General features: G+C 23.6%; 4 protein-coding genes across 4 annotated transcripts; 3 read left to right on the forward strand and 1 right to left on the reverse strand.

Moving 5' to 3' along the window:
- The first annotated feature begins 13,798 nt into the window (after positions 1–13,798).
- BO97DRAFT_363570 (replication factor A subunit protein RFA1) lies at positions 13,799–16,314 on the forward strand. The gene is made up of 6 exons (XM_025692509.1): positions 13,799–13,999; positions 14,053–14,204; positions 14,281–14,371; positions 14,421–14,958; positions 15,012–15,907; positions 15,976–16,314. Exons 1-6 carry the CDS (start codon positions 13,956–13,958, stop codon positions 16,067–16,069), a joined length of 1,815 nt encoding a protein of 604 aa, XP_025554167.1. The 5' UTR covers positions 13,799–13,955; the 3' UTR covers positions 16,070–16,314.
- Positions 16,315–16,835: 521 nt separating this feature from the next.
- On the forward strand, positions 16,836–18,208 carry BO97DRAFT_403648 (NAD(P)H-quinone oxidoreductase). Its single transcript, XM_025694781.1, has 4 exons — positions 16,836–16,943; positions 17,002–17,268; positions 17,317–17,408; positions 17,467–18,208. The coding sequence occupies exons 1-4, from the start codon at positions 16,931–16,933 to the stop codon at positions 18,091–18,093; spliced, it is 999 nt and encodes a 332-aa protein (XP_025554168.1). The 5' UTR covers positions 16,836–16,930; the 3' UTR covers positions 18,094–18,208.
- Positions 18,209–18,498: 290 nt separating this feature from the next.
- Positions 18,499–20,398, forward strand: dbp3 (RNA-dependent ATPase DBP3). The gene is made up of 3 exons (XM_025694782.1): positions 18,499–19,809; positions 19,879–19,950; positions 20,070–20,398. The coding sequence occupies exons 1-3, from the start codon at positions 18,545–18,547 to the stop codon at positions 20,224–20,226; spliced, it is 1,494 nt and encodes a 497-aa protein (XP_025554169.1). The 5' UTR covers positions 18,499–18,544; the 3' UTR covers positions 20,227–20,398.
- Positions 20,045–22,139, reverse strand: BO97DRAFT_403652 (nuclear division Rft1 protein). Its single transcript, XM_025694783.1, has 3 exons — positions 21,302–22,139; positions 20,403–21,254; positions 20,045–20,330 (listed from the first exon to the last, which is right to left on the reverse strand). Exons 1-3 carry the CDS (start codon positions 22,066–22,068, stop codon positions 20,240–20,242), a joined length of 1,710 nt encoding a protein of 569 aa, XP_025554170.1. The 5' UTR covers positions 22,069–22,139; the 3' UTR covers positions 20,045–20,239.
- Positions 22,140–26,839: the final 4,700 nt, after the last annotated feature.

Raw genomic sequence — 26,839 nt, forward strand, 5'->3', positions numbered from 1 at the left:
AAAAAAATCTTAATAATATAAAAAAAATAATAGCTTTAATTTTTAGATATTCTAGGACTATATCTTTAGAATATTTAAATATATTAATAGATTTATCTTTAGATAATTAAATATAATTTAAAATATTTTTAATAAAATATTATAACTGTTAGAGATTTATACTAAAAAATAATTAATAAAATAATTTATTTATAATAATATTTAAAGTAAAATTAATTATTAAAATAATAAATAAAATAATAGAAAATTATAATTTGTATTAAATTATAATATAATATATTATTATTTTATTATGATTTAAATTATATATTCTAATTAACTATCTGTTTAGGAATATAAAATAATATAATAAAATTAATAAAATTTAAAATATAAAAAAAGTTGTTTTTAGAAAAAGAATATAAAATAAATATTATAATTAAAAATAAAGATTTTTAGAATATTTTAATTATATTTTTAAAAATAATATATAATAGTAATTTTTTATTTATTTATTTTTATAATAAATTATTCTTTAATTATACTAATATATTTTATAAATTTATTAATAATTACAAATACTGAATTATTCTTATTTTTAATAAAAAAAATTATAATAAAAACTATAATAATTATATAAAATAACTTAATAGTAGAAATAATTAATTATAAAATATTATATAATTAATATTTTTAGATTTTATTTTTAAGATATATAGAATAATAAGAAATATATTTATAAAATAATTTATATATTTTATAAATAATAAAATTATTTAATTCTAGAAGATACTTCTTATAATCTTAATAATTATAATTATTATAAATAATATAAAAAGTTTTAAATATAAAAGAATAAAGTAGATATATTTATAATTATTTTATTAAATTAATATTATTATTTATAATAATATTAAAAGATATACTAATATTAATATTCTTAATTATATAAAAAAGATTATTTTTTATAAAGTATAGTAGATTAACTTAAAAATTAAATTATAAAAATATTAATAATTTCTAATACTTAAAAATCAGAGATATAATGATTATAAATCTATTATTTAAAAAAATTATTAATTTTAATAATATGTATAATATAATATTTAGATATTTAATAAATATTAATAAAAGTATTTTTAAAATTATATTCTAGAATAGTATAGAGAATATCTTTAAATTAAAATAATTAAAAAAATATATTAGTAATAATATTAAATATATTAAAATAATAGAATATAAGTAAATTATATTATTAGATATATTTAAAAAATATAAATAAATATAAATTAAGATATTTAATTATAATAATATTAAATATAATTTATTTAGATATATTAATAGTATTTATATAATTTATATAAATAATAGAAAATAAAGATAGTAATATAATTTATATAAAATATTTTAATTTATAAAATTCTTATATAAATATAATATTTTTAATTTAATTAACTAATAATTATATTTTATAAAAGTTAAAGTCCTACTTAAAAATAAAATTAATTACATATATATATATATAAATAAATAGCTTAAATAAATCTTTATATTTTAATTTATCTAAAATATAATATATTATAATATTATAATTATTATAATAAATATTAAGATTAATATAAAGTTAATATTTAGAATTATAATAAATAAGTTTTTTTAAGTTTATAAATTTATATTATAAGTTTTTAAATATCTTATTTTTTTATTAATACTAATAAATATTATATAAATAATATAATTCTAATAATTATTAGAATAATTCTTAATAAGAAATATCTTATAATTTTATAAAATTAAAATTTTTTAAGAATAATATTATATATAATAATATAATTATCTAGTAAAACTAAAAAAATAATCTAACTTAACTAGATTTATAGAAAAATTTTTTTTTAATAATTTAAAGTTTACTTTTAGATATATTAAAATTAAGTATATTAATATATTAATTTAAAACTATTATAAAGAAAAAATTAATAAAGATTTTAATAAATTTAAACTTTAAGTTTATATTCTTAAGATAATTAAAAATAAGATTTAGATAAATAAGATATTTATCTAAATTTTAAAAATAATAATTATATTATTAATATAAATATAATAAAATTTTTAGAATTTTTATAAATTAAGATTTATTTAGTACTATATATATAATAATAAATTAATATATTTTAGAATAATAATATAGAATACTTTCTAATTATAATATATAATTATAATAAAATAATTTTAATAATTATAATAGATTAATTATTAATTAAAAAAATAAATGATATTAATAATAAAAATAAAATAATATTTTTAAATTATTTAAAGAATTTTTTTCTATATAAAAATAGAATTATAATTAGATTTAATTTTTTTATTAGTAATATAAAGATTAATTATAATATAATTTTTAAAAATATTATTTATAATATATTATATTATAAATATTAAATAAAATAATAAAGTATATTTTATAATATATAAAAGAATAAATATATTATTAATTATTTTCTAATTATATTTTAGAATTTTATATATTTAAAATTTTAATATATAATCTTTCTATTTTTTTTAAAAGAGATTTATAACTATTAATCTTTAAAAATATTAATTATATTAATATTTAAATTATCCGGAAGAATCTATATATTATATAATATAAATATTTTTTTAAGTTAATAAATAATTTTAGAAGTACTATAAATAGTAATATTATTAGATAAAATAATAATATTATTAATATTAGATTTATTAATATAAAGACTAGATTATATAACTAAATATATAAATAAAAAAAACTTTAATATTATTAATATTTAAAAAAGTTTTACTTTATCTAAGAAAATATTTAGATTAATAATATATACTAAAACTTTAAAGATATATTTATAATAAAATCGATTATTAATATTAATATTTTTAAAATAGAATACTTTAATATAAATAATAAGATAATTAAACTTAGTAATATAATTTTTAATAATATATATTATAATATACTTATTATTTATAAATACTTCTACTTAAGTATAATAATTAATAATTACTAAAATAAATAAAAAAAAGATATTAATTAAATATATATATATTAATACTCCTATATTATTCTTAGATTTAAATATATAATCAATATTAGTAAAATTAATATATATTTTAATAAGTAAATAAAGTTTTAAATATAAAGATATTATAAGTAACTATATTATATAAATAAGTATATTAATATAATTAAGTTTATATAGATTTATATAAAAAAGATAAAGTCTTAATATTCTTAAATAATAATTATTTAATATTTATAATTAATAATAATATTTTTATATCTAATTATATTAGTTCTAATAAGTAAATTAAAATATAAATTTTTAATTAGATATATTTTTATAGTAATATCTATATATAAAAAATATTTATAAAATTAAATTAAGTAGTTTTTCTAGAATTATCTAAAAAAGATATTTTAAATATGATATATTTTTTTATTTAGTACTTAAAACTAATATTATATATATTTAATAATAATATTTTTATAAATTATATTTCAGAATCAAAAAAATAAATAAAATTAATATTTATAATTATTATAGAATAACTAGTATTAATATATATAAATATTTTTAGACTAGTTACTTTTAGTATTCTTATAATAATTAGATTTAATAATATTAATAAATAAAGTCTTAGAAGAATTAGTAATCTTAAATAATATAAATTTAGATAATTAGATATTATAAAGTAAATATTTATATAATTTATTATTCAATATAAAAAGAATACTATAATTATTATATAAAATAAATAAAATTTTAATTTATATAAAAGTACTTTTAATTTTAGTATTCTTAATAATATTATTATAATTATTTATAATATATATATTATATTTATTATAAATATTATCATAATTTTTATAATAACTATTATTTTTAGATTAATTATAATTATATTTTTTAATTTAAAACTAATTAGAAAAGTTAATATATTTAGATTAATTATATATTTATTTATAGGATTACTCTAGTTATTATTTAAAATATTAAATATAATAGGATTTTTAATTAATATTATTAAATTAGTAATTATAGATATATATAAATATATTTATTACCTTATTAATTTTTTTAGAATAATCTAAGAATTAAGTTTTGGAATTTATATTAATATTAATTTTTTTAAAAACTTATTATTATTCTAAGACTAATAATCATTTAAAATAAATAAAGAGTTATTTATTATAAATTATTAAGAAATTTATATATTTTAAAATTAATATAAAATATAAAAATAAGGCTATTATTATTACTACTATTAAAATTATTAATAATTATTTAATTATTAGTTTAAGTTTAGGTTACTCTACTAATTTTAATATAATTATTAATTATAATCTTTATTATACCTGAAATTATAATTATTAATATAGTTTTTATTATTTCTAGAATTCTCTATAAGATTTATTAAGTTTTTAATAAATATAAAATTTATAAATTTTTTAAAGTTTAAATCTAGAATACTTTTTATATTAAGTAATATAAATAAAAACTTTTTAATTATATTATTATTAATTAAACTACTTAAGAAATTTATTAATTATAATATTCTTATTTAAATATATTAATTATATATATAAATATAGATCTAGATAGTTCCAGATATAAATTAATTATTAAAATAAATAAATTATATAGGTAGTATAGATATAATAAATTATTTTTTAAATAAATTAATTAATATATTTATTAACTTATATAGTATTTATTATATAAAATAAAATATCTAATTTTATTATTATTATATAAGAATTTAGTTTAAAATATTTTTTTAATTTATTAAGTTATTTATTATTTAATAATACATTAATTATAAAATATTTTTTTTACTTAGTAAAACTAGTAGTATATTATATAAAAATTATATTATATATATAAATTTATAAATTTAATTTAATTATAGGTTCTTTATAGTACTAAATAATATTAAATATAATTAATAAAAATATTAATATTTTTATAGTATATTTTTCTAGTAATTTACTTTATAACTTTATTTAAGAATAGATTAGAATAAAAGTAATTAATTTTTTTTTAATTTAAGATTTTTATATAATAGAAATTTTAATTATTTATATTAAAATTTTAAGAATTTATATAATTATTAAAATAGTTTTTAATATAATAATTATTATTATTATTATTAAAAAATATATTACTAATAAATAAAATACTAGTATTTATTATATAATTTAAGTAAATATTTATTTTATTAAAATAAATAAAAATATTAATTAATATAACTTTTAATATAATCTACTATAATTAATTAAGATTATTAAAAATATTATTAGATATTCCTATAGTATTTATAATATTAAATGTATTAATATAATAAAATTAGTATAATCTATATATTAAATATTAAAAATATTTAATAATATACTAGAATACTAGTATAGAAATATTTTTAGTAATATTTTTAGAATTATTAATTAATTTAATTTTAATATAATTAATTAATTTAATTTTAATATAATTAATTAATTTAATAATATTATACTTATAATTAGTATTAGTATTTATTAAAAAATAATAAAAATATAAGAATATTTATAAATTATAATATTTTTATAAAACTTAGTATACTCTATAAATTTTAAAAATATTTTTAAGAATATTCTTTATAATATTTTAATAATAATTATTTAATATAATTATAAGTAAAAGAAAAAAAGTTACTAAATTTAAAATAAATTCTAAAGAATAAGATAGTATAAAAAGAACTAAAATAAGATATAAATATAGAATTAAAATAAGAAATAAAATTAATAAATAATATTTAGAATATCTGATTAGTAAATAATCTAGTTAATATTAAAATATTAAATAGTATAAAATATATTTAAATTAATAATATTAATATTATACTATTTAGAAGTAATAAAATTAACTAGTTTTAATATAATAAAATTTATATTTAATATAATTAAATTATTAAATTCTTTAATTAATATAAAATAAAATATAAAAGTAGATATTACTATTTATAATATAAATATAATAAACTATTTTAATATAATTAAAGTTTTAGAATATATATATTCTAATAATTATTTTAACTTAATAAAAAACTTTAATAATTATTAAAAATTTAGATTTAATATTTAATTAAAGTATAGCTTAGATATATAAAAATAATTAATAAATTTAATAAAGAAAATAAGATTTTTATATAATATAAATTTATTAATATTTTAGAAAATAGGATAAGTATAATATTTTTAAAATTATAAAATAAATATAATAATAAATAAATAATAAGTTTATTATAATAAATAATAATTAAGATATTCTTAGAAGAACTGGAGATTAGATATACAATAATTAATAATTTAATAAATTAATTTTAAGAATATTTAGATAATAATCTAGAAATATTAAGACTAATATGAAGAACTAGTAATATAAAATATAATTAATAAATAAATATAATAAATAATAAATAAATAAAAATAATATAAAATAAATATTTAGTATAGTATAAAAAAAAGATTTATAAAAAAGAAATATATAAGTAATATTAAATTTTAGAATAATATATTTATTTAAAATTATAAGTAATATAATAGATTAGATAATAAAATAAATAAATTAAAATCAGAATAAAAATAATAACTTTAAAATTAAGAAATTAGATATTTTATAATAAGTAGGAATAGATATAATAAATAAAATTAGAAAAATAAAAAAAATATATTAATATAAAAACCTATATAATTAGCTAGAGAAAGAAAGATATTAATATAAAAAATCTAATATATAATAAATAAAAAAATAAGTAAATATAGAAATCAGAAAAAGAAGTAATATTTAATTAGTATAGATCTTAATATAATATCTTATATATTAAAGAACCAGGATATATTATTATATATTATAATAATTAATAACTAAGGCTAAAAAGTAAATAAATAAAAAAATTAAATTAGAAAAAAATCTTAGAATAATAAAACTTAAAGATTTAAAAAATCTTTTATCAGAATAGTATAGAAAATAACAGGAAGATAAAATAATAGAATCTTTTAGATAAGCTAAGGTTTACTATAAAAAACTTATCCTAAGATTCTAATTTTATTATTTAATGTAAAAAAGAATTTATTCTTAAATTTTAGTTAAATTAATAGTTAGCAATAAAGAAATAATATAATATTATATCTAGTAGTTTAAACTAGATTTAATATAATCAAAATTTATTAAATTCTTTTAGAATATTTTACTAATCCTAATTCTAAATATTTTAAAATAATAAATTGTTTAATTAATTATTTTAATAAAATAATTTATTTTGTTATAAATATAAATCTACTTTATATAATTAATTTATATTCTATATAATTAATAATATAAGTTTCAATTATTATCCGACTAAAATTAGTTTAATAAATTATATTATTTTATTATTTAATAGGCTTATTAATTAATTTAATTAAAATAATATTATATAACTTTTTCTATTATTAAAGCAGAATTTTTAATTTTTATTATTTTAACTAAATAAATTCTTTAGTAAAGATAATTCTTTAATTAAATTAAATTTATCTTCTTTTACTACTTTACAATATTATATAATAATTATTAAATAATAGAAATCTTAACAAATTAAGAATGTCTATTTAGATTAAATTTAGAATTTATAAATATAACTAATTACTAACTTTACTAAGAAGTTTTAAAGAATTTCAATAATATTTAATAGATATTAATTAATAAAAAATAATTAATAAGCTAACTAGACTATTTCTAGTTTAAAAATATATTTATTTATTTTTTAATTTAGAATAATCAAATACTGAATTTATTGATTTTTTCTAATTTTAATTAATTAATTATTGTTTATTAAATTAAGTTATTTAATATTCCTAAATTAGTTATTTACTTTAATTTAATTAAAATATCTAGTCTAATTTTGATTATAGAAATATATTAGATATATAACTTTATTTAATTTAATCTAACTTAGTAAACTAGCTTAAATATTCTTTCTTTAATAAACTTAATAAATTATATTATTTAAATAATATATTTTATTTTTAATTATTTATTTTTAAACTAATCCATTTTCTAATCAGGAAATAATTAATAATTAGATTAAGATATAAAAAAAAACTTATTTTCTTATTATTCTTTAAAGTAATTTAATTAATTAGATTATTATATATTAAATTTACTATTCTATTTATTTTCTTGATGTATTTATTTATTTATTTATTTAGTATATTTATTATTTTTAGATTTTTTTATTTTATCTTTATTTTACTTTTTTACTATATTGCTATTTAAAAGTAAGAGATAAGTAAAGTTAATTAGAAATATATATCCGAACTTCTCTATATCAGGTGAATATATATCAAGAATATTATCAGTATTTATGAGATATTTAATAATTACTTTAACTATCTTTTATTATTTTCTAGAATGCTTAAAAATATATGTATAATATTTAAAAAATAATAAAAACTTTATTAGATTTTTCTTATTTCTTTACTTAAATAATATATTGATATCTTAGATTTAGTAATTAAAAAGAGATTATTATTATCTATAAACTTAACTTTCTAAAGACTTTATATAATTAAATTATTCTCTAGATTTTACTAGCTAATTATATAATTATGTAAGTTAATATATTATTAATCATTACTATTATAAAAATGTGAGATATAATCAATAATTTAATGAATAAATTATTGTAATATATTCTATTATTTTTTAGCTATATATTTATATATAAACAAACTAGTCTTATCAGAATTCTATTAATGGAATATTAGTTATTAATCTAATTTTTGAACTTGATATTGATTAGATACTCTAAAATAGTCTTAAAATTCTTAAAAGATTTTGAAAAATTATCTATTTTATCCGAATAGATTTACTAGAACTTAAATATATATTATTAAAAATATAATATTCTATTCTATTATTTTAATGATTATAAATATAAGGACTTATTTAAATTACTTTTTAGAATATATATTTTTAATTCTATTTTTTAATTAAATTCTTATATCTACTAAAAATAATCATTAATTTCTTAAATAAATCTTTTTTATTTTATTTAGACTTTTTGAAAAAATTAAGATATATAATTTAAATTATATATATAAAAAATGGTTTAACTACTTATACTAATTATTCTAGTATAATTACTTTATTTGAATAGATTATATTTAATATAGTTACTATTAAATACTTAAATCTCTAGTTAAACTAAAAGAATTAATATATGCAATAATTATATCTTATTATATATTATATTTGAGTATTATCAATGTTATTACTAGTATTCTTTTTTATTTCTTTCAAAAAATAAATTTAATATACTCTAGAATATAATTTTAAAGATATTCATATTGATATATTTCTCGTTATTTATATATATTTTATATATATAATTAAAACCTCTAAATAATTCAATAATCATAAATTTATAATAAATATCTTAATAACTCATATATTTCAGATTATCAGGATTTTTGAATTTAATTCTAGTATTAACTTATCTTATTTTTTAAATAGTTTTCTTTATATAAGAAGATATATTATTTATACTACTAATAGTATTATTAATTCTAAAGATAAAATATATATTACTAAGAAAATAATATTTATATTAAATTAAAAAGTTCCTTGATATATTTTCTATATTTATCAATTAAGGATATTCTTCATATTATTTATTATAAAAATAATTATTATAAATATAAACAGTATACTACTAAATCTAATAATATTATTAATATTCCAGAAATATATATATACATATACTAAACTAATAATATCTTCTACCTCCTAGAGTACAGCTTTATAAAAAAATTCTTTTTAAATAATTTTATAAATATTATATTTTTCTACTTATCTTATACTATTAATAATAGTATACTTTTTATATTTTTTAAAGCTAGAGAGTTCTCTAGAAAATTTAAAAATTTATTCTAAGATTATTAATATTTATATTTATATATAAATTCTGTATATTTCTTATATATAAAGTATATATTAGATATTAAGAAAATTTAATTTTTACAAATTTCTTTAAATTATTAGTAAAAATATTATATCTTATAAACAAGTTAATATTCTAAAATATTCTTAATATTAATATAAAAAAGTTCATTTATCATTAGATAATATATTATAAAATATATATATTAATATTAGTTATAAAAATAATTAAAATAATAGTATTAATTTTTTTATTTTCTTTATTTAATTATGTAATTAGGATTAAAATATCTTCTTAAAAAAATTTTTTTAACAGAATATAATAATTTGAATTTTCTATAAATATTGAGAATTTTATACATTTTTAATAAATGATTCTTTTCAAAATCTATTTTTAAATCTAATATAATATTTCAAATTAAAATAATATATTAAATAATATATTAAATAATATCTATTCTTTTATTATTAAAAATATTTTTTAAATAGAAATAACTATTAGAGAAATTAGTAAAATATGATATAATTAAATGATATAAAATATATCATAAGATAATATCTAGAGATTTATTTAATATTATATATTTTTTAAAAATTTTATAATGTAATTCATAATACCTAGAAATAAATACTCTAAAAATTTAGAAATTTAAAAAAATAAAATTAATATTATAGAAATAACTAATAACTATTTAAATATAAATATAAACAATAATCTATATAATCCTAACTTATAAAAAAGATTATAAAAATATTAATAAGAGATTTTTCAGTAATAAAATTAATAGTTTCAAAATTTAAATTAAATATTGTAAAACTAAATATTTTAGAACTAGTTATTTTAGTAATAGTTTAATTAACTTTCTTGGTATTAGTTTAGTTAATAATTTAATTAATAATATTAAAAATAAAAATTATTTATTGAAGATCTTAATTTGAAAAGTCTGTTTTTGGAATTGTAAGTTAAATAATTTTATGATATCATTACTTATCTATAAATAAACTAGGTCCTGTTTACCCTTGGTTAACTACTTCAAATTAAAAAACTAAGTATAATAGAGGTAAATAATACATAGATTATAAAAGTAGTTCTCTGATCATTTAAGTACTCTTTAATAGATGATTAAGTAAGTAACCAAGTAAGTAATTAAACAAGCAATTAAAACAGTAACATGATCAGTAAGTAAAGTGGCCCATGTAGGCGAGTGGCCTATGCCTAACTCTGTATTCTATCTAAAATAATCATTATTTAAAGCTAGACATATTAACAATTATAATACCTAAGAATCTTAGACTTTAATATATGGTGAACAAGTATATTCTTTATATATAAAGTCTTTTCTAGAGACTAAAAATCTATATTTCTTATATTATTTAGATTTTTTCTAAGTAATGAAAATTACTAAAAATATATATATTTAGGTTATTAAAATAATTATATACTGTTCTAAAACAATATTAGATAATTATAGTACTCTGAAACTTAATTCTAGAGTTATAAAAGATACTTATAAGATATAGTTAAGATATTCAGTTTATAAAAATAGCTATTTTATATGGAATACAGAGTTGGGCTACTTGCCTACATGGGCCACTCGCTTACTGATTACATTAAGTCTTCTTACTAAGCATCTCTCTCTAAGTAATATAATTAATAAGTAATTAGTATATATAAGTAAGCAGTATAGAACTATATATAATACTAAATCTAGATATTTTGAACTTATATAATTTAATAATAAGAATACTTAAAATTCTAAATAAATATATTATAAAGTAATATATCAATTCTTTATGAATCTTATTTATGAATATTTATATATTTTTAAATTATTTAAAAAAATAATATATTAAAAAATATACTATACTTTTCTATATTAAGTTTTATTAAACTTTAAATTAAAAATTCTTAATATAAATACTAATTTATAACTATATAAAACTGTATATAAGATTATATAGAATAATATACAGAATAAATAAAGATATAAGAGATTAAAAATAATTATTTTATATAGGAAATACAGTGCACTGCTGGCTTATATACACCACTCACTTACTAATTACATTAAACAAGTTAGTAAATAAGCAAGCAAATAAGCGAGGCAGCAAGACCTCTTACTAAGCACCTCCCACCAAGCACCTCCCATCAAGCAAGTAAGTAAGTAAACAAGCAAGCAAGGCCTCTCAGCAAGCATCTTTGTTGGTGGATTACGAAAGGAAGGAATGACTAAGAACGAGATGATTGACTGACTAAGGGAACACTCGGAGTCGGGGAGGAACTACGAACGAGGGGAGAGATGAGCCGGAGCAGGTCACGTGGCATCCGACAAATATGAATTGTTTCCTTTTATATTTATTAGTATTTTTATTATATCTATATATAATATTACTTTACAGGGATATTGAAATTGCTGAACTAGTATATACAGTAATTCTTGACTTAACTAAGGATTCTTGTTACAGCACACATCCTGGTAACAATTTCAAATATTTACTACTGTACTATTAGATAAAAACTAGTATATATAGTTGATATATATACTAGTTATACTATATATAAAGTTTATTTAAATTAGGAATTAGGTAGAAAATAAATTGAAATAGTTAATTTGAACTATATTATAATAGTAACTCCTTTTTTACAATATTACTTTTTTAATAATAAGATAAATAAATTGAATAGCTTAAATAAAATAACTTTAAACAGATTCAGCAGAAATATAAACAAGAATTTCTTATATATTCTTAATCAATAAAGATGAGTTTCTCTATAATAATAATAATAATAATAATAATAATAACAATAATAAAGGTATAAATTAAACTTCTATAAATACTAGTTATAGATTCTGCTACAGTATATATTTATAGTAATTATTTAAAATATCTATTCATATATTATTAGATAAAAGACTAGTATATATAATTAATATATATACTGGTTATATTATTTATAAGGGTTATTAGGACCAGGAATCAGGCAGGAATCAGGTAGGAACAGCTGGCCGCAGCCATACTGTGACAATTCTGTTATTCTGTTCTTCTATCATCTTCTATACTGTCTTAGTAGAAGACTTCTTAGACCTCTAAGTTTTAATTAATCCTAGATTTCTTGTTCTGATCAATCTCCTTACTTACTTCTCAGCTTATGCTATTAACCACCATAATATAGGATTTAGTAAGAAAATAAGAGTTAATAAAAATACATAATTTATAATTTAAAAAAACTAGTTTAGTTCTTATAAATATAAAAATATATATCTAAAAACTAGATATATTATTAAATATGCTAGAAATAATAAATGTAATAATATTTTGAAATAAATAATAATTTTGATTACAGAGAAAGGGAAAAAGGGAAAAGAAAAATTCAGAAAGATGAAGCAAATAATAGAAGCTCTTAGAACTACTGAAGATAATTAAAAAAGTAGTTAAATACAGGAGGCAGAATATTAGAACTGCTATATTATAGAATTAGATTTATATAAAGTTTACTAATAGATAAGGATTATAATGAAATATAAATAGAAAATAATTCTGTATATAATATCTAAATCATTAAAATATTTGATTTTTTGTATAGCTAAAAATATACCATTAAATAGAGTTGAAATACAATTATAACAAGGATATAGTAATCAATAGTTTCTTTTAACTATATTTGAAAAAAAAGCATCTATACGATGTTGTTTTTATAAGGTGCTACTAGCGCATTCCCGAGAGGATGTGGGGCGGTCAGAGACGATGAATAAATATAAATTGGAAGCGGGGTTAGTTTACCGGACGCGCTTTTATCGCGGTTTAGACGCGACACGCGTCACCTGCTACCGCATTTGCCCGCTGTCTCGATCACCATACTACAATTCTCAGCTACAACTATTCAGGATCGCACGTTGTTCGCTGTGTTAACTTTGTCCCCCTCGCCCGACCCGAACTTACCATACATCACGTTCAGCTGATAGTTGCGTCCAAAAGCAGTTTTCAAAGATGGCTTCTGATCCAGCATCGCAGGTCTCTATTGGGGCCCTCAGGTGTGATATTTCCTCCAAGTATCATGTTCAGTCACTGATCTGATGTTGTAAAGTGCCATTTTTGATGACAGCAAGCCTCAAACACGGGAACCCATAGTTCAGTGTGTTCAAATCAAGCCATTGCCGCCCCAGCAGAACAATCAAGAACGTTTCAGGGCTGTGTTCAGCGACATCTCCAATTACGTCCAGACCATGCTCGCTACCCGTGAGTTTTATTGCCTCGTATCTTCATAGCGGCTATTTCATGTACCTTTGCTAATTCAAACTCCCCCGTCACCCAGAACTGAACCACAAGGTGACGAGTGGTCTACTCCGCAAAGGGTGCTTCGTCCGATTGAAATCATTCCAGGCAAATGCCGTCAAAGGGAAAAAGTGTGTTTACCGAAACGCACCTGTCGTCCAAGGCTGACCTCTATCACAGAATCCTCATAATCCTCGACTTGGATGTTCTTCAAGACCTTGGTGAGAGTGACAAACTTGGAGAACCGCAACCGTTAGAGAACAAGGGAGAAGATGAAGAAAAGCCCCAACCAACAACAATTTCAAGTAATGGGTTTTATGGCTCCAAGCCTCAAGTTACATCGGCACAGCTGAACAGCCGCACGCAAACACCGCGACTAGCATTACCTTCGGCTCATACTACTATCTACCCAATTGAGGCCATTTCCCCATATTCGCACAAGTGGACAATCAAAGCTCGCTGTACTAGCAAGTCGAACATTAAGACCTGGCACAACAGGAATACTGAAGGCAAACTATTCAGTGTCAATTTGCTGGACGATAGCGGCGAGATTCGCGCAACGGGGTTCAATGACCAGTGCGATATGCTTTATGATGTTTTCCAGGAAGGTGGTGTCTATTATATCTCGAACTGCCGTGTTCAAATCGCCAAAAAGCAGTTCACGAATCTTAATAACGACTATGAACTCACTTTTGAAAGAGACACTATTGTTGAAAAGGTATGCATGTTTATATATCCAGACTGAGGACAATTCGCTAATAATCGATTCAGGCGGAAGACCAGAGCGATGTTCCACAAGTGCGCTTCAATTTCACCACTATTAGCGATCTTCAGTCGGTGGAGAAGGACACCACCATCGACGTGATTGGTGTGCTGAAAGAGGCTGGGGAGGTCTCACAAATCGTCTCGAAAACCACCAATAAGCCCTACAACAAGCGCGAACTGACTCTAGTTGACAATACGGGGTTCTCAGTTCGGTTAACTGTCTGGGGATCCACGGCACTGAACTTCAATGCCTCCCCCGAGTCAGTCATGGCTTTCAAAGGAGTCAAAGTATCCGATTTTGGAGGCCGAAGCCTAAGCCTGCTAAGCTCGGGTTCTATAACTATAGACCCAGATATTGAAGAGGCTCACAAGCTTAAGGGCTGGTACGATGCGCAAGGCAGAGATGGGGTTTTCACATCGCATGCGTCCATGTCGGGCATGACGACATCCGCAGCTAGGTCTGATCAGTTCAAAACCATAGCTCAGGTCCGAGAAGAGCAGCTGGGCATGTCCGAAGAGGCAGTCTACTTCTCATTGAAGGCGACCGTTATCTACATCAAGCAGGACAACCTATGTTACCCCGCCTGCCTTTCAGAAGGCTGCAACAAGAAAGTCACGGAGCTTGACCCTGGCCAATGGCGTTGCGAGCGTTGTGACAAGACGCACCCACGGCCAGAATATCGCTACATAATGCTTGTCAATGTTAGCGACCACACTGGTCAACTTTGGTTAAGCTGTTTTGATGATGTCGGAAAATTGATGATGGGCACAACTGCAGATCAATTGGTGGAGCTGCGACAAATGGATGAAAGAGCAGCTGGTGAACTGTTTCAAGATGCCAATTGCCGTACGTGGAATTTCCGATGCAGGGCCAAGATAGATCACTTCGGTGACCAACAGCGGTAAGCTTGACCTGCCATGAACATCAGTAGACCCGATGACTAATTTATGCTCTACCTTGGATTTCCAGAGTTCGGTACCAGGTATCATCAGCCAGGCCAATCAATTATTCTGAGGAGGCTTCACGCCTGGCAGAATTGATTGACTCGTATACCTTGTCTTGAAAGGCTCTGGAAACGCGGCTACAAATAAATTTGAAGTCATGCTTCCTTAGTCCGACCGGTTTCTAAGTAGTCTTGTGCCTGCCACATTTTCTTTTTCATCTACCATAGGACTCGTTCAGGGCCCGCTCGAGGTTTCAAGATACAAACGTAGGTGTCTATCCCTGTTTACCAGATCAATACCAATTCAAATCTGGCCCAGATTTTGTGGGTCCAGTAGAGTGTGCTTGTGACTATAGTTAGTTAGTAGTTAATTAGTTAGTTGACATATTACTTCATTATGACTAACATAATCAGTAAGTGAGTGGCACGTATAAGTGAGTAGCGCAGAGCTGTATTTAGTATTAAATCTAGATATTTTAAACTTATATAATTTAATAATAAGAATACTTCAAATTTTTAAATAAATATATTATAAAAGTAAGTATATTAATTTTTCTAAATCTTTTTTTAGAAATATTTATATCTTTTTTTAAAGAAGTTATTCTAGAAAAAGAATAAAATATAAAAAATATACTATATTTTCTGTATTAAGACTTATTAAGCTCTAAATTAGAAATTCTTAATTTAAGTACTAAGTTATAGCTATATAAAGCTGTATATAAGATTATATAGAATAATATCCAGAATTGGTAGAGATATAAGGGATTAAAAATTATTATTTTATATGGAAAATACAGCGCGCCGCTGGCTTACACGCGCCACTCGCTTACTGATTACGTTAATCTGCCATGTCGATTACAAATCTACGGCGATGCCATTTAGTTACCATCAATCCAATAAGCGGTTAATCGATATCTATATTCCGAAGCCTTGATCCTGTCAATCGCCTAGCAAGTGTTTTCTCTAATTATGAGTGCCACCATGAGAGCGATCGGTTCGGATTCCCTGTACACTCATGACTTGATCGATTTCCGCTTGTTAACCACACACAGGTGTGAAAGGAGGGAGAGGGAATGCCGATGCCCTCTTCATTGAAGAGATCCCCGTTCCAAAGCCGAAAAGTGGCGATGCCTTAGTTAAAATCAAGGCATTTGGTTTGAACCGAATGGATCTGTTGCAGCGGGAGGGAAAATACCCCGTGCCCCCCCAAGCTCCCAGCACCATGGGAGTAGAATTTTCTGGTGTGATTGAAGAACTTGGAGCTGAAGGTTGCAATGACTTTCGTGTAGGCGACGAGGTCTTTGGTCTAGCCTATGGTGGTGAGTAAGTCCTTGTGCCCCGGTTTCAGAATTGACTGGTCGTTGCAGGTGCATATGCCGAATACATTGCCGTATCGACAAATATGTTGATACATAAACCGTCTGAAATGACTTGGGTAGAGGCAGCAGGGATACCTGAGGTAAATCCGTGTTCTCTTTAGATTACAGTCACTGTCTGACATGCCCATGCTCCCACAGACCTGGATCACAGCGTGCCAGGCTCTGTACTTGATCGGTGGCCATACTCCGGGCAAATCTGTTCTTTGGCATGCGGGAGCCTCGTCGGTGTCGATAGCCGGGATTCAACTCGCTCTTAACAGTGGCGCATCTGCTGTTTATGTAACTGCTGGATCCCAGGAGAAAATCGACTTCTGTGTCCGTCAATTGGGTGCTACCGCGGGGTATAATTACAGGAACCAGACTTGGGATTCGGAGATCTTGAAGGTGACTAATGGTCGTGGCGTTGATGTTGTGATCGATTTCGTTGGCGCGACACATTTCCAGGGCAATTTGAATGTAGCGGCAAAAGATGCCCATATCGTTCAACTCGGACAGATGAGTGGCTCGATTCTCCCTACCAATGTTGACATCAGCGGGATCTTAATGAAACGACTGAGGTTCGAGGGCAGCACACTACGGAGCAGAGATGAACAATACCAAAAGCAACTGCGTGATATCTTGGTTGATCAAGCGTTGCCAAGATTCAGGAATGGTGCCTTCAAAGTTTATGTTGAAAAAGTCTTCTCATTTGAGGACATTGCAAATGCTCACAAGCTGCTTGAGAGCAATCAAACCAAAGGAAAGATAATATGCACTGTCAACTGATCAATGATATCGATTATTCCAAGTCACAGCTTAGCTTTCAAGGGCTTACCAATGGGAGTTAAGCACATCCGGCACCAATTACAGATTGTTTGAACCAGTGCACTGGAACCATGACGATTTCACTAATTCCCCTCTGCTGCAACTACCTAACTACCTATATAGTCATTACTTAGTACCTCGTGCCAAGCTGTAGCCAGTATCGGACATTCCCAGTAGTCACAGACGAACAACTCAACCAAGGATCATAGCCCATCGTAGCCTGAGACGGACCCGTATTACTCAATATAGCAAGTTAACCCGATTGGTAGGAACCTACAGCCGCCGACGGTTCAGATTGGCAGGCCCTAAAAAAAAAAGCCCCAAGGCCCAAAGTAAAAGAAATACTCGGGATTTTCCACTGCATACGGCACTTTGGTCGGTCAAACACACTCCCTTACAAAAAATTAGAATCATGGCCAAACGCGAGTTTCAAGAGGAATGTACGGAGCATAAAGTGAAGAAGTCCAAGAAAGAAAAGCACGCTGCGAAGGACACCGACGACAAATCTCAAGAAATTGCAGGGCTTGACAAGAAATACACACAGTCACGCGCATTGAGTGAACTGCCAGAATCAGAGATAGATCGCTTCCTCATCGAGAACACGATCAAGATTACAGATACTTCGAAAGATGTTGCCAATCTTCGGCCTATCATATCCTTTTCTCATCTTCCTCCTTGCGATGGTCCACTCTACGATCCTCTGAGCTCTTTCAACTCTCCCACCGCCATTCAATCGGCAACTTGGCCTTTGTTATTCTCTGGTCGCGATGTGATTGGTATTGCTGAGACCGGTAGTGGCAAGACGCTTGCTTTCGGTTTGCCGTGTTTAAAAAAAGTGCAGGATTCGAAGAGGAAAGGCAATAAAAAACCCTTTCAACCCATGGCGGTCATGATCTCGCCGACCAGAGAGCTAGCCAAACAGATCCATGACCAGCTTGTGAAATTTGCAGAACCAATGGGTGTGGAGGTAGCCTGCGTCTTCGGTGGTGTTAGAAAGGACGAACAACGCGAAGCTTTAAAGACTGCGGCTATTGTTGTCGCGACCCCGGGAAGACTGAAAGATCTCCAGAATGACTGCTCGGTGGATCTGGCGAAGGTCAAGTACCTTGTCCTGGATGAAGCCGATCGTATGTTGGACAAGGGATTCGAACAAGATATCAAAGATATCATCCATCCCATGTCAACCAAGCGTCAAACAATCATGTTCACGGCAACATGGCCTCCAGTTGTCAGGGACCTTGCTACCACTTTCATGAAATCGCCTGTCACAGTTACAATCGGCGGGGATCCATCTGCTGACCCTCGTGCGAACACAAGGATCAAACAGGATGTCGAGGTCCTTCAACCACATGAGAAAGAGCCAAGGCTTGTGCAATTACTCAAACAAAATCAGCGGGCGCCCAAACCCCCGAAAGTCCTGGTTTTTTGTCTGTATAAGAAGGAAGCTGTGCGTGTTGAGAGGCTTCTTCGGAACAAGGGTTTCAAAGTTGCGGGAATACATGGTGACCTCAACCAGCAAGAACGATTTAAAAGCCTGGAGGCTTTCAAGACTGGAGCTGCCACAGTCCTTGTCGCCACTGATGTGGCAGCCCGTGGACTCGATATCCCTGCAGTCAAACTCGTTATTAACGTTACCTTCCCACTCACGGTCGAAGACTATGTCCATCGAATCGGGCGGTAAGTCGTTTTGTTATTTATAATGCCGTGTGCGACACCCATTTGAAATCTGACTTACATTCTTTGAAGAACCGGTCGTGCCGGGGCCGAAGGCCATGCCATTACCCTGTTTACCGAGCTGGATAAGGCTCAATCCGGAGGGTGAGTAGTTTATTCCGATCTCATGGACGATCTTTCTTCTTGAACCTGATTCGATTCGCTACGCGAATGAAAGCAGCTGTTTCTGTGCCATAGGTTCGCGCGATGCTGACGATTTGTAGGTTAATTAATGTGCTGAAAGCAGCCAAGCAAGATGTGCCAGAATCTCTTCTCAAGTTTGGCTCCACCGTCAAGAAGAAGCAACATGATGCATATGGTGCATTTTTCAAAGACGTTGACTCCAGCAAAGCAGCAACCAAAATTGTCTTTGACGATTGACAAAAAAATAATTCTAATTTCTTTTGTATTTCCCTTGCTTGAATGTCATCATTTTACTGGCCCTGGTGTATTGTGCTGCCAAGTATTTCCTTTCAACATATGACCTACTCCCATGCATGACAGTTAGATTGTAAGCTTCAGCCAAGTGTCCAAGATTTGCAGAAAAAAAGACTCACACAATAATGAAGTGTATGGCACTGTATGTCACGGTTCCCAAAATGTTCTCTGTCTCAAGTCCGTAGGCTCCTTTTGTCATCAAAACTGTCGACGTTAAGATGGCAGTCACAAAAGTTAGGGGCCGCGGCAGCATCTCGGATGGTTTCATCGCTATTTTGCAACGGTGTAGGAATGACCTAATGAATGCAATACTCCAGATAGTACGAACTGTCATATTCACAATGTTGGCATAGACCACCCCTCGGGCACCCAAGTTACCGGCCACCAAGAATATATAGGCAGCAGAAACAAAACAAGCTGAAAATGCGCCCATCCATAATGCCTGTTTGCGCACTTCCGAAGGACTAGCAGCCGATGAAACGAAAGCCTCACTTATACCATTGAACGCCAAGAACGGTATATAAAGGCAGTAGAGAGATAATAGGCCACACACCTTAGGAGAAGCCCACCTGCGCCCACCTAGCACATTGAGCACTAGAGGAACCAGGGCTGGACCCAACGGGAAGGCTACTGCAGATATCATACTGTAGGCTCGTATGATTTCAGCTAGATGCATCTTAGCAAGATAAATGTTCTCAGTGTGCCTCTTTCCAAGGCTGTTGCTATGAAGCAATGACGAGAAAACCGCCCTACTGCTTTCTTCAATTGGCTGAAAAAGAATGCGAGCTACAAGGCCACCATAGTTTGAGGCCAGGGCATAGATTCCCTGATCTTCTAGGCTTGTCAATGTTGCCAGAATCATGGAATCCCCTTGTGTGAGTAGGTGTTTGACTATCGACTGAAGAAACACACTTGCAGCCAGCGAAACCATTGACCACGGAAATCTGTTACCGAGGTAGCCGTGACGGTTGCTGTCTCAATTAGGCATTATCCTCATATTTGTTCAGAGACCACATACCTCAGCTGTAACCTTGTAAGTAGTAAAGAGAAATTCAGATGCCTTGAGATCTTTCTCGTAGCTATAACATAACCGCATAGAAGCGTACAGGCGTAGCTCAAATGTCCAAGGGCAAAGGCCATGACACCAACATTGGTATTATAGCAGACAGCCCGCATAGATATGAAACAAGTTACCAAACTCTTCATAAATGCAGCACTCATCTCGACGAGTGCACGTTTCCTGTACAGCGTATGCATTTGCAAAACGTTGAAGCATGGCTCACTTGCAAGTTCTAGAAGGGATGCGATGGTAGTAATGACGACACTTTGGTGGTGAAATGGTGTTCGTGAAACTTCATCTGAGGCAAGATGGATGTAAGAGGTACTTAGTACCACTGCAAACATAAGCCCCATTCCGAAACTCAAGTAGGACATGTTGACCACCACTTGTGATTCCAGTTCCTGGGTTATTGACTGCCTGGTGATACCCGATTCCTTGACGGTTGCGTTATTGCCGTCATCGCTTGCCACAGAGGGAGCAGCTACGACAAGCGATTTCCTTTGAATTGCTAACCTGATGCTTTCTCGGGAGAAATACAGTAGTGTAATGTAGTATAGCTCCAGCTGAGTTGCCACCCCTAGAATAGCTGGTGGTAAGTCCCTCAAGATCACTTGATTCGCCGTAAACGTGAACACTTTTGAGGTCAATTGAACAAGAACCAGAAGCGTTGTACCGGAAATTGGTGACGCTAGCACTATGCGAGCTTCGTCATCTATCTGGGACATATTTGAAGGAGATATCGATGAGCCTCAGGGCTGATTGTAATTTGAAGCTAACTGGAGAGGTGAAGTTGAAGACATCGGGATTCGAGGATAAGCAAGGTTATCTACTCTACCTGCCAACCTGGACAACAATCAATCAAATACCACTAAACAGCGGGCTGTTTTACTAGTACAAAACCAAGCTGTTGGCTTCCGTCGACCCAGCAGAGGCGGCTGTTATAGATTGTTTTCATTGGGTATGTAATGTAAATACAGCATTGGCACGCTAGGGCTGCTTTTACTGTCGACATGTCCATGTAGACTACTCCGTAGAGTATCTTTCTTACACATATACTGATCCACTTGCCTCGCGCTAGTCTCTCGGATCTTTCAACCACCGCCCACCCCTATTGGTTTACCAGCTACAGAGCTGTGTACCAAAATTTATGGAACCTTACTAGTAACATTATATATGAATAATAAAATTAAGGAGTAATAATATAAATTATATTTTTTACAAAGAACAGGAATAGTTATAATCTTATTATATAATTTATTAATTATATAGTTTTAATAAATATTTATAACTCTTAGTTTACTTTTATTAGCTTGATATACTTGCCTACCTTTTATATACTAAGTTAATAATATTATATCTGTATAAAGTAATCATAATATACTGTAAAATTTAGTGTTGTTTTATAACTTTTGGTATACAGCTCTGTAGTTCACTACTCCTTCCTGTACAGGTACATATATTTAAGAGAAGGAAGATGTTAAAACTACCTCTTGTATAGATATAGAGAATTATTGTTGGTGCAAGGTGTATAGTTAATACTAGAAGATTATACATATTTAAGGAAGCGGTAACCAGGAGTATTAGTCTAATTAAAAAAGATATTATCTACCCTATATATTCTTATATATAATCATAAATACATCTAAAATTTAAAAACTAGTAGGGTTAATTATATCTTAATTTTCTATCTATAATCTAGTTATTAAGTATCTTAGTTATTTTATTTATATTTTTTATAATTATCTCTTATAACTAGTCCAGCTGCTTAATTTATTATTATAAATAGATTTGATGAGATTTTTGACAAGAAATTTAATATTTTAAATAAAACTTTAAAACTAATAAATAGTAATAAATAAAAGAAAAAAAATAAATTTAATTAGACTTAAAGTTTTTATAACTTAATAATTACTAATATTTATTTTATTATAGCGATTGGGATTTATATATATTTTGATAATATTTTATAAGGCAATAAGAGTATAAAAATATATAATATTATTATATAAATATGTTTATTATTATTATTAAGATTATTAATCATAAACTTATTAATTATTTTAATAAAAAGTAATTAAAATTAATTATATTATATTAAATTTCTAATAATTATTATCTGAAAATGTGTATTAAAATTATTATTTTTATATTTATTTTATTTTCTTATCAGGCTATTAATTTATTAAATATTATTAATTATTATACTTGAAATAACATAAAATTCAATTTTGGTATTAATTTTGATTTAAAATATTTTAATAGATTATCTTATTTTTATTTATAGTTTTGAGTTTTAGAAATTTTATTTGAAATTAAAAAAATTTTAAATTTCTTTTTTATTTTCTAGTTTACATATTTTATAATAATAACTAATTAAATATACTATTTTATGATAAATTTTCAGAAATATCATAATATATTTAGAAATATATTAGCTAAGTTTTAATAGTAGTTCAAAAAGATTATAATTTATTTTTTCTATTTTTAACTTAGGAAATTACTTTAATATATCTAGATAAATATATAATTTTTATAAACTTTACTTATTTTATTAATAAACATATTTAAATTGTTTTATTATATCTGATCATAAAATAGTAGTATTTTATAGAAAAGAAATATTTATTAAATAAAATAAAATTATAATTGTTTTATTTTGTACCATTTGTACTAATAATCTTTTATTAATATATTAGGAATAGGTTTTACTTGATTTTTTCTTTTTTTTAGCTCACAAAATACAATTTATATATTAATAAAATAAATTTGATAATATTTTAATAATATTATATTTATTCTAAAAAGAATAAAATTATTTCTTTAAATATTTAGATTATTCTAATTTTTAGATGTTAACTTTAATTTTATTTATTATTTTTATTATAGAAATAATCTTCTAAATAAAAATAATAAGATTCTTTTACTTAGTATCCGTAAATAGTTAAATAAGAATATAATATTTCTTTTCAATAATCTAGAATAAAGAATAAAGAAACTATTAAGTTTTATTATGATAAAATAAGAAACTAGAAATTAAATAAAGAAATAACTAGTCTTTAACTATAAAACTAATTTTTAAATATCTTATATCTCTTAAGATATAAATATTTTAATTATATATATTATCAAAGAAGAGGAAATTAACTATAAATAATATAAATAAATAGATTAAAAATCTATTCAGATAGTGAAGACCAGTAATACTAGATAAAACTACTCCAGCTATTTTATGATATAATAAAATAGAATATATTAATAACAATAGAATAGAATATATAGTTAGTACTAGTAATGAAATCAGAATACGTAATATTATTAATTTTAATAGTAATATTTTTAAGAATATTTTAGAATATATGAAAAAGAATGATATAATAATATTTAATGATCTTAAATATTTCTACTATTCTATACTGCCTTTAATAAAATACTTAATTAAGAAACTCTATTCCAGAAACTCCCTCAGAATAACTATTATCTATTTATATTTTTATCGAATAACTTTATTTTAAATATACTATTTTTAAATAATTAATAGTATATCCTAGTCTCTAGACCTATATTATATATATTTCTAAGAGATAATCTAATTCTTTTTAATATTTTTCTACTACTTTTGTATTATCCTTATTATTTCAATATTAAGAATATATTATTCTGTATTTTTCCTAGTATTGCTTTTTATATAATTATTAGTTTATAGTTTTTACTAGGTTAGTCTATTTTATTTATCTAAATTATAGATTATTAAACTTGTTACGTTTTACTTTTATTATTGAATTTTAAATCTAGTTATATAATTAGCTACTTTAATTTATATACATTAATATTTTTTCTTTTTAGTAAAACTAAGGAATTACTACCTTTTATCTATTTTAATATTAATTTCCTTATTTTTTTACTAAAGTGTTTATTTGATTTAAGTTTTTAATCTATCTATTTTTATATTCCATAATATATCTTATTTTCTATTATTGATTCTTTTTATTATATTTATCAAGTTATTAGTTTTTTTATAATATTTTAAATTAAAATTAATTAATATACTAATTAGTATATGTATATAAAGATACTTTAAATAATTCAAATCTTGAATTAATAATAAGATTTTTTAAATTATATTATATGATATTTATAATACTATTCTCTATTTATATATAAGTTTATATATATTTAGAAACCTAGAATATTACTAAACTAGATATATAATTTATAATTAACAATTTTCTCTATTAAATTATTGATTTTCTTTATTAAACTATTAAATTCTTTTAATTAATCCAAATTACAATTTATATTCTAGATATCTTCTATATTAATAGTATTAAACTATTTTACTATATCTTGAATAATATCATTTAAATTATCATTCTAAAGATTAAATACTTTAGTAAGATTATTATAATGTTTTATAACTAGTAATTATAAAAGATTTCTATTTAAAGCCTAATTTGTTATAAATTAAAAAATCTATAATTAGATTAATTATTCTAGAGTATTTATCTATTCCTAAATTAACTATATTATGTTTTATTTTATAATATAAATACTTATTTACTGATTTAAATATCTTATATATTTTTTTTATTAAGTTCAAGTATATATTTTTATTAAAAACTATTTCTATACTTACTATATCTTTATCTAGTATGTTTTTATATCTTAGATTTAGAAATATACTTGTCTAAGATTCAACTAGAGCTGAATTTATAAGATATTTATTATATATAATAATTTCTTTCAGTTATTATAATACTCCTATAAATAAATATCTCAATTAAAGCAATTAATCTAATTTCTTATATTAAGAATATAAGTAATTTTATTATTATTTAGGAATAAGTTATATGGGGCTGTAACAGTGACTATAATTTTGATTATATTTTTTAATTATAATTTTAGACTAATAAAAATACAGTATTTAATATACTCCGAGAGAGATTTAATAAAATAAATATAGATATATAGAATATAAATTTATGATCATTCTAGTTTTAAAATATTATATTTATTTTAATTTTTTTGGTTTTCTGGTTCTTTTTTTTTCTTGAATTAAAAATTTAGTAATGCTGGAAATGATCTATATTAATAGAATTTTGAATCTTAAAATCTAAACCCTGTTCTAGATTTTTCTAAAACTAACTAAATATATATAATATATACAAAAATAAGATTAAAAAAGATTAAATGCTTTATTCTAATATATAACAAAAATATCAATATATTTATTAAGAAAATTAAAAATATAGTTTAATATTATGAAGATATAATAGTTAAATTAAATATATATATATATATATATATATATATACATATAAAATAATTCTTATATAGCATATTACTGGTTTAACTAGATATAAAAGAATATTTTACAACTAGAGTTACTTTTATTAATAAATAGTTACAAAAGGTCACTAAAAAAAATAAAATCTAGTTTATATATTATAATAATTAAGATAAATATTATACGATATAATATACCTAAGATTTAAATAA

Source organism: Aspergillus homomorphus (genome assembly GCF_003184865.1).
Source record: "Aspergillus homomorphus CBS 101889 unplaced genomic scaffold BO97scaffold_6, whole genome shotgun sequence".
Taxonomy (NCBI): domain Eukaryota; kingdom Fungi; phylum Ascomycota; class Eurotiomycetes; order Eurotiales; family Aspergillaceae; genus Aspergillus; species Aspergillus homomorphus.